This window comes from Carcharhinus amblyrhynchos, unplaced genomic scaffold, assembly GCF_965287045.1.
Source record: "Carcharhinus amblyrhynchos unplaced genomic scaffold, sCarAmb.v2.hapA chromosome_322, whole genome shotgun sequence".
NCBI lineage: Eukaryota > Metazoa > Chordata > Chondrichthyes > Carcharhiniformes > Carcharhinidae > Carcharhinus > Carcharhinus amblyrhynchos.
Window position 1 is genome coordinate 29,723 of NW_027650062.1, and position 15,939 is coordinate 45,661.

General features: G+C 49.0%; 1 protein-coding gene across 1 annotated transcript in view; it reads left to right on the plus strand.

The window, feature by feature from the left end:
- LOC145339094 (small conductance calcium-activated potassium channel protein 3-like) overlaps positions 1–15,939 on the plus strand; it is a 67,772-nt gene that overhangs the window by 19,254 nt on the left and 32,579 nt on the right. The window contains exon 3 of the mRNA XM_080183524.1: positions 8,492–8,633. Coding sequence (XP_080039650.1) covers positions 8,492–8,633 — 142 coding nt within the window. The remainder of the gene's footprint in view (positions 1–8,491; positions 8,634–15,939) is intronic.

The following is a 15,939-nucleotide window of genomic DNA, read 5'->3' on the forward strand; positions in this document are numbered from 1 at the left end:
GAGACAAAGCGACAGGGAGAGAGAAAGTGGGAGAGACACAGAGAGTAAGAAAGAGAGGTGCACACACAGACAGACAGACTGATCCAGGGAGATGGAAGCAGAGAGGGAAGGAGAAGCCCCGAGACTTGCACAGTGAGACGGCAGAGAGATGAGGCCAGACCCAGTCAGAGGCAGTGAGAGAGTCTCGGCTCTCCCTATCAAGCTCTGTAAAACAAACAGAAGCTTGCTCCCTCCTGCAGTGCTGCTCACAGCAGCTATTGTCAGGGGCGGTTTGGGCTGAGATTGCCCAATTAGTGCCCTGTTATGAGCTGTTGGCACACAGGAATTGGGCTGACAACTCGCTAATGAGTCTGCAAAGCTCGAATGGAGTCCCTGTGAAAAGCACAGGGAAATGAAAGTGTTCGCCCCGGGACAGTGGGGAGGCTTTAACATACATTTTACCACAGAATCCCAACTGTGTGGAAGGAGGCCATTCAGCCCATCGGGTCTGCACCGACTCTTTGACAGAGCATCCTTCCCAAGCCCGCTTCCCATAAACCTACATGTTTACCAATGCCCCTCACCCACACATCCTGGGACACTAAGGGACAATTTAGCATGGCCAATCCACCCTAACCTACACATCTTTGGACACTAAGGGACAATTTAGCATGGCCAATCCACCCTAACCTGCACATCTTTGGACACTAAGGGACAATTTAGCATGGCCAATCCACCCTAACCTGCACATCTTTGGACACAGTAAAAAGTCTGACAACACCAGGTTTACGTCCAACCAATAATAAATCGGTTGGACGTAAACCTGGTGTTGTCAGACTTTTTACTGTGTTTACCCCAGTCCAACGCCGGCATATCCACATCATGACATCTTTGGACACTAAGGGGCAATTTAGCATGGCCAATCCACCCTAACCTGCACACCTTTGGACACCAAGGGGCAATTTAGCACGGCCAATCCACCCTAACCTGCACATCTTTGGACACTAAGGGTACAATTTAGCATGGCCAATCCACCCTAACCTGCACATTTTTGGACACCAAGGGGCAATTTAGCATGGCCAATCCAACCTAACCTGCACATCTTTGGACACTAAGGGGCAATTTAGCACAGCTAATCCCCCTAACCTGCACATCTTTGGACACTAAGGGGCAATTTAGCACGGCCAATCCACCCTAACCTGCACATCTTTGGACACTAAGGGTACAATTTAGCATGGCCAATCCACCCTAACCTGCACATTTTTGGACACCAAGGGGCAATTTAGCATGGCCAATCCAACCTAACCTGCGCATCTTTGGACACTAAGGGGCAATTTAGCACGGCCAATCCACCCTAACCTGCACACCTTGGGACACCAAGGGGCAATTTAGCACAGCTAATCCCCCTAACCTGCACATCTTTGGACACTAAGGGGCAATTTAGCATGGCCAATCCACCCTAACCTACACATCTTTGGACACTAAGGGTACAATTTAGCACGGCCAATCCCCCTAACCTGCACATCTTTGGACACTAAGGGGACAATTTAGCATGGCCAATCCACCGTACCTACACATCCATGAACCAAGTGCTGGGAAATGGTATTGGGATAGCTGCTGCAGACACGATAGGCCATAGAACCTCTTTCTGTGCTGTAAGTCTCGATACCTCTGTGACTAGAAGGCATCTGCTTCCTCAGGCAGATGAGGAGATAAAGAGTTTACAGATGGCTATTGACAGACTGGGAGAATGGGGCCAGAATGCGGCAGATGGAGTTTAAGGTTATCCCTTTTGGTGAGGAAAGTGGAAGGGCAAATTATGATTGAAATGGGAAGCAGATTCAAAGTGCAGAGGGATCTGGGCGTCCTTGTGTCTGAGTCTCCAGAAAGCGGGTAGGCAGGTGCAGCGTATAATAAGAAAGGCAAATGGAATCTTGGCATTTATTGCAAAGGGACTGGACTATAAAAGTAACGAAGTGTTGCCGCAATAGTACAGAGTGTTGGTGAGGACGCAGCTGGAGTATTGGGCCCAGTTTTGGTCCCCGTATTTGAGCATAAGAGGATTTGAGGATTGATGAAGTGACATTGGAGGCAGTTCAGAGGAGGTCTACTAGATTGATTCCAGAGATGAGGGGTTTGTCGTGTGAAGAGAGATTGAACAGTTTAGGCCGATACTCTCTGGAATTCAGAAGAATGAGGGGAGATCAAACCGAGGTTTACAGGATGGTAAAAGGTCTGGATAAAGTAGACAGGGAGCAGATGTTTCCTCTTGTGGGACATTCTAAGATGAGGGGTCTCAGGATAAGGGGCAGCAAATTTAAAACAGAGTTGGGGGGGAAACTTCTCCCAAAGGGTTGTGAATCTGTAGAATTCCCTGCCCCAAAGTGTGATGGATGCTGGGACAGTGAGTCAATTTAAGGAGGAGTTGGACAGGTTTTTAATTGAGAATGGGGTGAAGGGTTATGGGGAGAAGGCAGGAAAATGGGGATGAGGAGCATATCGGCCATGATTGAATGGCGGAGCAGACTCGATGGGCTGAATGGCCTAATTCTGCTTCTACATCTTATGAACTTATGAACCGAGGTTTTATATAGAATGGCGGAACAGACTCAATGGGCCAAATGGCCTAATTCTGCTCCTTGTGAACTTACAAACGGTCAGGTGGACCTGATGGGCCGAATGGTCTGCCCCAGCTCTGAATCCCGATGTTACAGATCCCCACTATGTGATTTGGGGAGGAGCCGGGGTGTCCTCCCCGGTCCCCTGGCCCGTTATTTGCCCTTCAACCCTTGAAGTGGCCTTGTTTGTGGCTTTACGTGGGAGCTTCCTGTGCACAAGATGGCTACAAACGGCTACCAACAGAATCGCGCTCGCTGCACTTCATAGTAATCCATTGTTCGGGTTTGCATATGTCAGCTGTTACATTGAGAAGTCTCCCCTTCCCTTTTTCAAACCATGCTGGAACTGTCAAGTGGTCGATGGATCCAGTTCAGAGAGACAGCCGTCTGTAGCTCTCAGGTCACTAATTAGATTTCCTGTGGTAAGCTCCAGCCATCACCAGGTTTCAGACACAAAGCTTCAGGCAAAAATCTCTGTTGCCTGAAGACAGAATCTTAGCTTTGTTTCATTTTGTGCTGTTCTGAAGTTCCAGGATGGGTGGGTGATGTGTTCCAGAAAAACACAGAAACACACAGATCCGTATCAGTTCATGCATTGTAAATAAAGTCTCCATCATCACTTCAGACACTCTCGAGAGACAACATCTTCAAGCACTCTTAACTGTGTCAGGAGGTTGCGGGTTCAACTCCCACTCCAGATATTTCAGCACAAGATTAAGAGGAACAGCAAGAGAGTGTTGTACTGTGGGAGGGTCGGCGCCGAGGGAGCGCCGCACTGTGGGAGGGTCAGCACTGAGGGAGCGCCGCACTGTGGGAGGGTCAGCACTGAGGGAGCGCCGCACTATGGGAGGGTCAGTGCTGAGGGAGCGCCGCACTGTGGGAGGGTCGACGCTGAGGGAGCGCTGCACTGTGGGAGGGTCAGCGCTGAGGGAGCGCCGCACTATGGAAGGGTCAGTGCTGATGGAGTGCCGCACTGTCAGAAGAGCAGTGCAGCATCAAACACCTTTCAGGTGGCCACAGTTCTGAGCAGCGGGGAATGTTCTAGCTGGTGTGCTGGGCTACTCATCATCCCAGCACCAAAACCAATCGCAAATCTGCCCACATCCCTCCTGGGTTAGATGGCGTCTTTGCATCACTCAGTCTGAGGCCATTTGGTTGGGCTTGAGGATTGTGAGGTGGTTCGTGCTTAACAAGCCCCAGCGGGGTGGGGGGAGGTTTGCCTGATAACTGATTGCTTTCGCTGATGGGACAAGTGAAATCTTCTGGCAGGGCAAGTGTGGGCAGGAGTGTGGGAGGATTGAGGGAGGCGAGGCGAGAGACTCCCGGGTCCTTGGGACCCAGAGCTGCCAACTGAAGGACAGATCACAGCTGCCCTGGGAGACACGGGCGAAATCTGTATTAGTAATGGAATCAAAATGATTATGGAAAGCAAATGACAAGCGGAGAGAGCAAGAAATCAGCAGAGATTCTGAGGAAAGATTAAGCGTGATGCACAGTGGTTAGCCGAGTTCGCTGTTTTAATTTAACCCTTGGTAATTCTTAGAGATGTTTTACTGCAGTTGTATTGGTGAGGCCACACCTGGAGTTACTGTGCACAGTTTTGGTCTCCTTACTTGAGAAAGGTTATACTGGCACTGGAGGGGGTGCAGAGGAGATTCACTAGGTTGATTCTGGAGTTGAGAGGGTTGGTTTATGAGGAGAGACTGAGTAGACTGGGGCTATACTCATTGGAATTCAGAAGAATGAGGGGAGATCTTATAGAAACATATAAGATTATGAAGGGAATAGATAAGATAGAAGCAGGGAAGTTGTTTCCACTGGTGAATGAAACTAGAACTAGGGAGCATGGCCTCAAAATAAGGGGGAGCAGATTTAGGACTGAGTTGAGGAGGAACTTCTTCACACAAAGGGTTGTGAATCTGTGGAATTCCCTGCCCAGTTGAGGCTCCCTCATTGAATGTTTTTAAGGCAAGGATAGATAGATTTTTGAACAGTAAAGGAATTAAGGGGAGCGGGCGGGTAAGTGGAGCTGAGTCCATGAAAAGATCAGCCATGATCTTATTGAATGGGGGAGCAGGGCTCGAGGGGCCAGATGGCCCTCTCCTGCTCCTAGTTCTTAGGTTCTTATGTAATAGAGGGAGTACAGCAAAGGTTTACCAGGCTGATTCCTGGGATGGCAGGTCTGTCATATGAGGGGAGACTAAGTCAGTTCGGATTATATTCACTGGAGTTTAGAAGAGTGAGAGGGGATCTCATAGAAACTTGTAAAATTCTAACAGGGTTAGACAGGGTAGATTCAGAAAGAGTATTCCTTGTGAGTTATCATAGATTTCCAACAGTGCAGAAGGAGGCCATTTGGACCATTGAGTCTGCACCAACCACAATCCCATTCAGACCCTATTCCCTTAACCCTACGTATTTATCCTGCTAATTCCCTGACACTAAGGGGCAATTTAACATGGCCAATCCACCTAACCTGCACAACGTTTGGACTGTGGAAGGAAACCAGAGCACCTGGAGGAAACCCACACAGACACGAGGAGAACATGCAAACTCCACACAGACAGTGACCCAAGCCGGGAATCGAACCTGGTTCCCTGGCGCTGTGAGGCAGCAGTGCTAACCACTGTGCCACTGTGCTGCCCTTAGACAGGGTGGATTCAGAAAGGATGTTCATTGAGTGTCTTTAAGACAGAGGTAGATAGGTTTTTGATTAATAAGGGGATCAGGGGTTGTGGGGAAAAGGCAGGAGAATGGGGGATGAGAAAAATATCAGCCGTGATTGAATGGCGGAGCAGACTCGACGGGCCAAGTGGCCTCATTCTGCTCCTATGCCTTATGGCCTTATAACATTACTGGATATTGGTCCAGCAACAATACCACAATGCTACTATCTCCCTTACCGAGACTAATTCTCAATCTTGGATTTTATTAATTGAATTTAAATTCCCACCAGTGGCCCAGGATGGGATTTGAACTGTAAGTCATATCTTAAGTCAATCTTTCTCTATGCCCTAGCTGTGACTGCAACACTGTATTCAGCACCCTACTAATCATACAATATAATCTCTACAGTGCAGAAGGAGGCCATTCAGCCCATCGATTCTGCACTGGTTCTCCAACAGAGTTGATCTTTCTCTACAGTCTAGCTGTGTGACTGCAACACTACATTCTGCACCCTCTCCTTTCCTTCTCCCTGACCTACTCTGTGAACCTAGAATCACAGAATTGTAGAATCTGCAGTGCAGAAGGAGGCCATTTGGCCCATCGAGCCTGCACCGACCACAATCCCACGCAGCTCCTGTCCTACCTATCTCCACGTAGTTGCCCTCCTAATCCTCTTGATATTAAGGGTCAATTTAGAATGGCCAATGAACCTCACCCACACATCTTTGGACTGTGGGAGGAAACCGGAGCACCCGAAGGAAACCCGTGCAGACATGGGGAAGAATGTGCAGACTCCGCATAGACAGTGACCCGAGCTGGGAACCAAACCCGGGCCCCTGGTGCCGTGAGGCAGCAGTGCTAACCCACTGTGCCACGGTGCCACCCCAAGCAGCATGATTTTTCTCTACAGCTCGATTTGATTTGGTTTAATTTGATTTATTATTGTCACGTGTATTGGGATACAGTGAAAAGTATTGTTTCTTGAGCACTATACAGACAAAGCATACCGTTCATAGAGTACATAGAGCAAAGCATAGAGAAGGAAAGGAGAGGTGCAGAATGTAGTGTTACAGTCACAGCGAGGGTGCAGAGAAAGATCAACTTAGTGTGAGGTAGGTCCATTCAAAAGTCTGACAGCAGCAGGGAAGAAGCTGTTCTTGAGTCGGTCGGTCCACGACCCCAGATTTTTGTTATCTTTTTCCCTGACAGAAGAAGGTGGAAGAGAGAATGTGTGTGGGGTCCTTAATTATGCCGGCTGCTTTTCCCTGAGGCAGCAGGAAGTGTAGACAGAGTCAATGGATGGGAGGCTGGTTTGCACGCAAGAAACAATACTTTTCACGATATCCCAAAAGCTCTGACAATAATAAATCAAATCAAAATTAAGGACCTGGCTGGAAGAGATTAGGTTGGATTGGGCTGTGGTAAATCTCATGATAAATTCCAAAGCAGGCCCGACCTAAAGCCCAAAGGAACAGCGAGAGGCAGCTGTTGCGAAGACTCTGAAGGCAGCTGTGGCCAAAGCTCAGATAAGCAGTGCTGGGACCGAGAGAACACACACTCAGCACTCTGTGACTAATGTGGTTCAGGATCCAGAAACATAGGCTGGAGAGCTTACAGAAGCTGCGTGTGAATGCTCTTGACAACAGTGAAGGTCAGAGGGACAATACAGTAAACATTGCTGCCATACATCCACATGCTCCCTCTGTGAATTCCCAGCCCACACAGCGAGAGGGGAATCGAGGGACATCTGAAAACCCCTGATCACGAGGAAATTCTCTTAAGTTTAAAGATCGTTTATTAGTGTCACAAGTAAGGCTTACATTAACATTGCAATGAAATTACTGTGATAATCCCCCAGTTGCCACACTCTGGCGCCTATTCAGGTACACTGAGGGAGAATTTAGCATGGTCAATCCCCCTAACCTGTATATCTTTGGACACTAAGGGACAATTTAGCATGGTCAATCTCCCTAACCTGCACATCTTTGGACACTAAGGGACAATTTAGCATGGCCAATCCACCTAACCTGCACATCTCTGGACACTAAGGGACAATTTAGCATGGCCAATCCCCCTAACCTACACATCTTTGGACACTAAGGGACAATTTAGCATGGCCAATCCCCCTAACCTGCACATCTTTGGACACTAAGGGACAATTTAGCATGGCCAATCCACCCTAACCTACACATCTTTGGACACTAAGGGACAATTTAGCATGGCCAATCCCCCTAACCTACACATCTTTGGACACTAAGGGACAATTTAGCATGGCCAATCCCCCTAACCTGCACATCTTTGGACACTAAGGGACAATTTATCATGGCCAATCCACCCTAACCTACACATCTTTGGACACTAAGGGACAATTTAGCATGGCCAATCCCCCTAACCTGCACATCTTTGGACACTAAGGGACAATTTAGCATGGCCAATCCCCCCTAACCTGCACATCTTTGGACACTAAGGGACAATTTAGCATGGCCAATTCACCCTAACCTGCACATTTTTGGATACTGAAGGGCAATTTAGTTTCGCCAATCCACTTAACCTACACTTCTTTGGACACTAAGGGGAATTTGGCACGGCCAATCCACCTAACCAGCACGCTTTTTGGACTGTGGGAAGAAACTAGAGCACCCAGAGGAAACCCACACAGACATGGGGGAAGAATGTGCAGACTCTGCACAGACAGTAACGCAAGCTGGGAATCGAACGCAGGTCCCGCTGTGCCACCCCGACCGAGTTCATTGGAAAGAACGTTCAGTTTGGAAAATGAACTTCTTTCATGCATCCGTGGTCAACTATGTTCTTATAAGTTGCTGATTGTCAACTGGCAACCCCAGGAGCAGAAGGAGCTGATGGAGTGGTGTAACTGATAATATAAAGGGGGATCCGGAGCGACAGGGAAAAGGCAGGAGAATGGGGATGAGAAAAGTATCAGCCATGATTGAATGGCGGAGCAGACTCGATGGGCCGAGTGGCCTAATTCTGCCCCGATGTTTTATGGGCTTATAATTGGCCATTTGGGCAGGGAAAGGGGCTGTCTATCTTCAATAAAGCTCTTTGTTTAAATGTTCAATGCCATCTGTCTCAAAAGTTCAAAACCATCACTAAGGATTTGGAGCCTTGTCTCAGATGTGACGAGGTTTGTCTTTTGTTTCCCTCTCTTAGTCACCCGTGGTCGCGTGAGGTCGCCCTAACCTTCTCTTGTCTTGTCCCGCCAGGTACCACGACAATCAGGATGTCACCAGTAACTTCCTGGGGGCAATGTGGCTCATCTCAATTACCTTCCTGTCCATTGGATACGGCGACATGGTGCCCAACACCTACTGTGGGAAGGGGGTGTGTCTGCTAACTGGGATCATGGTAAGCAAATCCTGGCACTAGTAAATGACTGCGGACACTGGAATGTGAAACCAAGAGAGACAAGGCTGGAAAATCTCAGCAGGTCTGGCAGCATCTGTGAGCAGAGAGAAAAGAGCTGATGTTTCGAGTCCAGGTGACCCTTGGTTAAAGCTTTGACAAAGGGTCATTTGGACTCAAAACATCAGCCCTTTTCTCTCCTTACAGACGCTGCTAGGCCTGCTGAGAGTTTTCCAGCATTTTCTCTCTTGGTTCCCGGCACTAATAAAACTGGGGAGGGGTGGTATTGAGGCTGGAGGGGTGGTATTGAGGCTGGAGGGGTGGTATTCACACTGGAGGGGTGGTATTCACACTGGAGGGGTGGTATTCACACTGGAGGGGTGGTATTGAGGCTGGAGGGGTGGTATTCACACTGGAGGGGTGGTATTGAGGCTGGAGGGGTGGTATTCACACTGGAGGGGTGGTATTCACACTGGAGGGGTGGTATTGAGGCTGGAGGGGTGGTATTGAGGCTGGAGGGGTGGTATTCACACTGGAGGGGTGGTATTGAGGCTGGAGGGGTGGTATTCACACTGGAGGGGTGGTATTGAGGCTGGAGGGGTGGTATTCACACTGGAGGGGTGGTATTGAGGCTGGAGGAGTGGTATTCACACTGGAGGGGTGGTATTGAGGCTGGAGGGGTGGTATTGAGGCTGGAGGGGTGGTATTGAGGCTGGAGGGGTGGTATTGAGGCTGGAGGGGTGGTATTGAGGCTGGAGGGGCGGTATTGAGCCTGGAGGGGCGGTATTGAGCCTGGAGGGGCGGTATTGAGCCTGGAGGGGCGGTATTGAGCCTGGAGGGGCGGTATTGAGGCTGGAGGGGCGGTATTGAGGCTGGAGGGGCGGTATTGAGCCTGGAGGGTCCGTATTGAGTCTGGAGGGTCCGTATTGAGTCTGGAGGGGCGGTATTGAGTCTGGAGGGGCGGTATTGAGTCTGGAGGGGCGGTATTGAGTCTGGAGGGGCGGTATTGAGTCTGGAGGGGCGGTATTGAGTCTGGAGGGGCGGTATTGAGTCTGGAGGGGCGGTATTGAGTCTGGAGGGGCGGTATTGAGTCTGGAGGGGCGGTATTCAGGCTCTGTACCCCAGGAAAGGTCTCTGCGTTCAGGGTGGGGTGCGAGGAATGTCAGAAACAGAGGAAGTAATTCATGGCCAATCTGCATTTCAGTTTCACTGACCTGCTTTGATCTGAGATTTGATTTGATTTGATTTACTATTGTCACATGTATTGCAACACAGTGAAAAGTATTGTTTCTTGTGCGCTATGCAGACAAAGCAAGTTGATAGAGAAGGAAAGGAGAGAGTGCAGAATGTGGTGTTACAGTCACAGTGAGGGTGTAGAGAAAGAGCAACTTAATGCGAGGTAGGTCCATTCAAAAGTCTATGGCAGCAGCAGGGAAGAAGCTGTTCTTGAGTCGGTCGGTACGGGACCTCAGACTTTTGTATCTTTTTCCCGATGGAAGAAGGTGGAAGAGAGAATGTCCGGGGTGCGTGGGGGTCCTTAATTATACTGGCTGCTTTTCCCAAGGCAGCGGGAAGTGTAGACAGAGTCAGTGGATGGGAGGCTGGTTTGTGTGATGGATTGGGCTACATTCACCACCCTTTTGTAGTTCCTTGTGGCCTTGGGCAGGAGCCCAGACCAAGCTGTGATACAACCAGAAAGAATGCTTTCTATGGTACATCTGTAAAAGTTGGTGAGAGTCGTAGCTGACATGCCACATTTCCTTCGTCTTCTGAGAAAGTAGAGGCGTTGGTGGGGCTTTCTTAACTATAGTGTCGGCATGAGGGGGACGAGGACAGGTTGTTATTGATCTGGACACCGAAAAACTTGAAGCTCTCAACCCTTTCTACTTTGTCCCCATTGATGTAGACAGGGGCATGTTCTCCTTTACACTTCCTGAAGTCGATGACAATCTCCTTCGTTTTGTTGACATTGAGGGAGAGATTATTGTCGCCGCACCAGATTCTCTATCTCATTCCTGGACTCTGTCTCGTCATTGTTTGAGATCTGACCCACTACAGTGGTGTCATCGGCAAACTGGAAAATCGAATTGGAGGGGAATTTGGCCGCACAGTCAGAGGTGTATAAGGAGTATAGTCGGGGGCTGAGACAACAACCTTGTGGGACACCGGTGTTGAGGACGATTGTAAGTAGTCTCACAACACCAGGTTAAAGTCCAACAGGTTTATTTGGTAGCACGAGCTTTCGGAGTGCTGCTCCTTCATCAGGTGAGTGAAGGATTTGTTTCACAAACGGGGCATATAGAGACACAAACTTAAGACAAGATAATGGTTGGAATGCCTATTAAGAATTTTGTAATTGAGATTGTGTCTCTATATGCCCTGTTTGCGAACCCAACTCTTGGATTCTCACTTGATGAAGGGGCGGCGCTCCGAAAGCTCGCAATACCAAATAAACCTGTTGGACTTTAACCTAGTGTTGTGAGACTTCTTACTGTGCCCTACCTCAGTCCAACGCCGGCATCTCCATATCGACGGTGATCGTGGAGGAGGTGTTGTTGCCTGTCCTTACAGATTGCAGTCTGTGAGTTGGGAAGTTCAGGATCCAGTCGCAGAGGGAGGTGCTGAGGCCCAGGTGACGGAGTGTGCAGACGGGTTTCGTGGGAATAATGGTGTTGAAGGCTGAGGTTCTGTAATTGTGCCACAGAAAAGTACGTCCATCTCAATTTTGGCATTTTTACCCACCCAGGCATCGCTAGCTTTTTGCAGAGATGGTTTTCAGGCTTCCACTACCCTGTGCGTGTGAACTGACATCACTCCTGAGTGTCCCATCTCGGATTTTAAATCGATGTTGCCTATTTGTGAACTTCCTCTTCTGGAGGATATCATACTGAATCCTTTAATCATCTTAAACACCTCCATTAGATTATAGTTTTAATCTCTCATACTCAGGGGAATGCAAGCAACCTTACCCTCAGAACTTAACCCATTAAACCTCTCTGGAATCACAGAATCATAGAATCCCTACAGTGCAGAAGGAGGCCATTCAGTCCATCGCATCTGCACCGACCGCAATCCCACCCAGCTCCTCTTCCCGTAACCCCCATGTATTTACTCTTGCTTATTCCCCTGACACGAGGGGCAATTTAGCATGGCCAATCCACCCAACCTGCACATCTTTGGACACTAAGGGGCAATTTAGCACGGCCAATCCTTCTGAACTGCACATGTTTGGACACTAAACGTCAATTTAGAATGGCCAATCCACCTAACCTGTACATCTTTGGACTGTGGGTGGAAACCGGAGCAACCGGAGGAAACCCACGCAGACACGGGGAGAACGTGCAGACTCCAGACTGGCAGTGGCCCAAGCCGGGAATCAAACCTGGGGCCACATTGCTGTGGCTGTAGAGTCACATGTAGGCCAGACCGGGTAAGGATGGCAGATTTCCTTCCCTAAAGGGCATCAATGAAGCAGATGGGTTTTTCTGACAATCGACAATGATTTCATGGGCATCATTAGCCTTGAAATTCCAGATTTCTTTTTTCTGTTGAATTTAAATTTCACCATCTGCTGTGGCGGGATTCGAACCTGGGTCCCCCAGAACATTACCCTGGGTTACAAGTCTGGTGACATTATCGATGGGGCTTCACCTTCCCATATTGGGGTTGCTCTCTCTGTTGCAAAGCAGCAACTTCCCTTGAGAAATAGCTGGCTAAGAGTTTTTGGGACATGGAACAGTTCGGTTTAATGCAAGTTTGTTCCTTGCTTTCCTCTCTGTTTAAAATAAAAAGGCGATAAGTGTGACAGGACAGGAGTAGGAGAGTAAAAAGAGCTGCTGGAATTTTACAGAGTGGAGGAGCTGGGTTCAAAGAGGCTTTCTCAAAGGCGGGGGGAGAGCAGTCGCATAGCGGAAGGGACTCCAGAGATTAGGGCAGAGACAGCTGTAATGCTCAGCTACCTGAGAGTGGAGTGAACGCAGGGAACGCCCTGACAACGGACAAACCCTTGGATTCCCGCGCGCCAATTTTAGAAAGGAGCCCCGCCTCTCCACTGGGGACTGTGCGGTGTGAGTAAATTTATCTGGGTAACATGAGCTAGTGACTCGGTGCATTCCACCGTCTACCCTCACTGTCAGGGGCTATGTTTGGAACAAAGCATATCCACTGGGAAAGATTAGCAACAGAGGGTATTCCCTACTCCAACCAACAGTTCATGTACCAGTCCATCAAGGACATGCACGCACACATATATACACACACACACATACACACACACATACACGCACACACATACACGCACACACACACACATACATACACACACACATACATACACACACACACATACATACACATACACACATATATACACACACACACACACACACACATACATACACACACACATATATACACACACACACACACACACATACACACACACACATATACACACACATATATACACACACACACACACATATACATTCGCACACACTGACACACAGACACATGTATACACACACATACACACAGACACATATACACATACACACAGACACACACACAGATACACACATATACACACACACAGGCACACAAAACAAACACAGACACACACACACACACACACACTTACACTCGCACACACACACATACACCCGTGCACATACACACACAGGCACATACACATTTGCACTCACACATACACCCACACACAGTTATCCAGCCTGTGCTTAGTTGGCTGATCTCAGAATCCCTACAGTACGAAAGGAGGCCACCCGGCCCACCAAGTCTGTACTGACAACAATCCCACCCAGGCCCTATCCCCAAAACCCCACATATTTACCCTGCAAATACTCCTGACACTAAGGGGTAATTTAGCATGTCCAATCCCCCTAACTTGCACATCTTTGGACACTAAGGGACAATTTAGCATGGCCAATCCACCCTAACCTGCACATCTTTCAGACTGTGGGAGGAAACCAGAGCACCCGGAGGAAACCCACGCAGACACGGGAAGAATGTGCAGACTCCACACAGTGACCCAAGCCAGGTATCGAACCTGGCTCTGTGGCACTGTGAGGCAGCAGGGCTAACCCACTGTGCCACCGCACCGTCCATCAATTGCGATGGCTTGTTTGGTCGAATGCCCCAATCGGCACAGGTTGTGATCCATCAGGGTTAAGGCTCAGAGTTGTGATAGGGAGCTGGCGGGGGGGGGAGCCATCGAAGCTGGGAGCACTTTCCTCCCCCTCCCTCTCCCCGTGCCTGCCTGCAATGTCGGAGTACAGAAAGAGGGGATGGGTGGGTTTAGAAGCAGCATCCTCTCGTGCTCAGAGTCACCTCTCTGCACTCGGCCACAGCCACCATGGGCTTCCAAACTTCCTGTGTCGGGAACAGAGGTCAGTTATGACAAGCTCCCACCACCCCTGCCCCACTCACCCACCAAATTCCAGGCAAAAAGCATCCACACCAGCTGTCTGCGGGAACGCCGCAGGGAGCAGCTGTTACAGCCTGTCAGTAATCAGAGCTGCGTCCAAAACCAATCTGAAATAAAGCCTAATCCCCCCTCCCGTCCCGTCCTGGGATAGATACCTCCTGTGACTCACACAGCCCTCGCGCTGTCACAACATAACACAGACAGAAAAACCATCAGAGAAATGGCCATTCGGCCCATCGAGCCTGCACTGACAGCAATCCCACCCAGGTCACAAGCCCCATACATTCTGATCTACACTGCCTCACAGCGCCAGGGATCCGGGTTCGATTCCCAGCTCGGGTCATTGTGTGTGTGCAGTCTGCCCAATGGAGCAGTTGAGGCGACCTAGAGTCATAAGGGTTTACAGCATGGAAACAGGCCCTTCGGCCCAACTTGTCCATGCTGCCCTTTGTTTTAAACCCCTAAGCTAATCCCAATTGCCCGCATTTGGCCTATATCCCTCTGTACCCATCTTACCCATGTAACTGTGTAAATGCTTTTTAAAAGACAAAATTGTACCCTACTACTGCCTCTGGCAGCTCGTTCCAGACGCTCACCACCCTCTGTGTGAGAAAATTATCCCTCTGGACCCTTTTGTATCCCTCCCCTCTCACCTTAAACTTATGCCCTCTAGTTTTAGACTCCCCCTACCTTTGGGAAAAGATATTGACTATCTAGCTGATCTGTGCCCCTCATTATTTTATAGACCCCTATAAGATCACCCCCTCAGCCTCCTACGCTCCAGAGAAAAAAGTCCCAGTCTATCCAGCCTCTCCTTATAACTCAAACCATCAAGTCCCGGTAGCATCCTAGTAAACCTTTTGTGCACTCTTTGTAGTTTAATAATATCTTTTCTAGAATAGGGTGACCAGAACTGTACACAGTTCTCATCGAATGTTTTTCAGGCAAGGATAGATAGATTTTTTTAACAGTAAAGGAATTAAGGGTTATGGTGAGTGGGCGGATAAGTGGACCTGAGTCCACGAAAATGTCAGCCATCATCTTATTGAATGGCGGGGCAGGCTCAAGGTGCCAGATGGCCCACTCCTGCTCCTCGTTCTTATGTTCTATGTCTGCATGGGTGTCCTCAGGGCGTTCCGGTTTCCTCCCACAGTCCGAAAGATCTGCTGGCTAGGGTGCATTGGCCGTGCTAAATTCTCCCTCAATGTACCCGACCAGAGACCACGGTGCACCGACTGGGGGATTTTCACAGTAACTTCATTGCAGTGTTAATGTAAGCCAATTTGTCACACGAATAAATAAACTTTAAACTTAATCTGAAATGTGCGGCCTCCAAGGCCAGCACACAAATGATTCTGACTTTCAAAAGTGGCTAAAAATTTGGACAGGTGTGGGAAGTGCAGGGGCTGCAGAGGAGATTCACTAGGTTGATTCTGGAGTTGAAAGGGTTGGTTTATGAGGAGAGACTGAGTAGACTGGGGCTATACTCATTGGAATTCAGAAGAATGAGGGGAGATCTTATAGAAACATATATTATGAAGGGGATAGATCAGATAGAAGCATGGAAGGTGTTTCCACTGGCAGATTAAATGAGAACTAGGGGGCTAATCCCTCTAATCTACACATCCCGGGACACTAAGGGAGAATTTAACATGGCCAATCAACCTAAGCAGCACATCTTTCGTACTGTGGGAGGAAACTGGAGGAAACCCACGCAGACATGGGGAGAACATGCAAACTCCACACTGTGACCCAAGCCGGGAATCGAACCCTGGTCCCCAGAGCCAAGAGGCAGCAATGCTAACTACTGTGCTGCCTTGCCATCCTGTACTGTAATAGCGAGCAATCATGTACAACACCTGCATT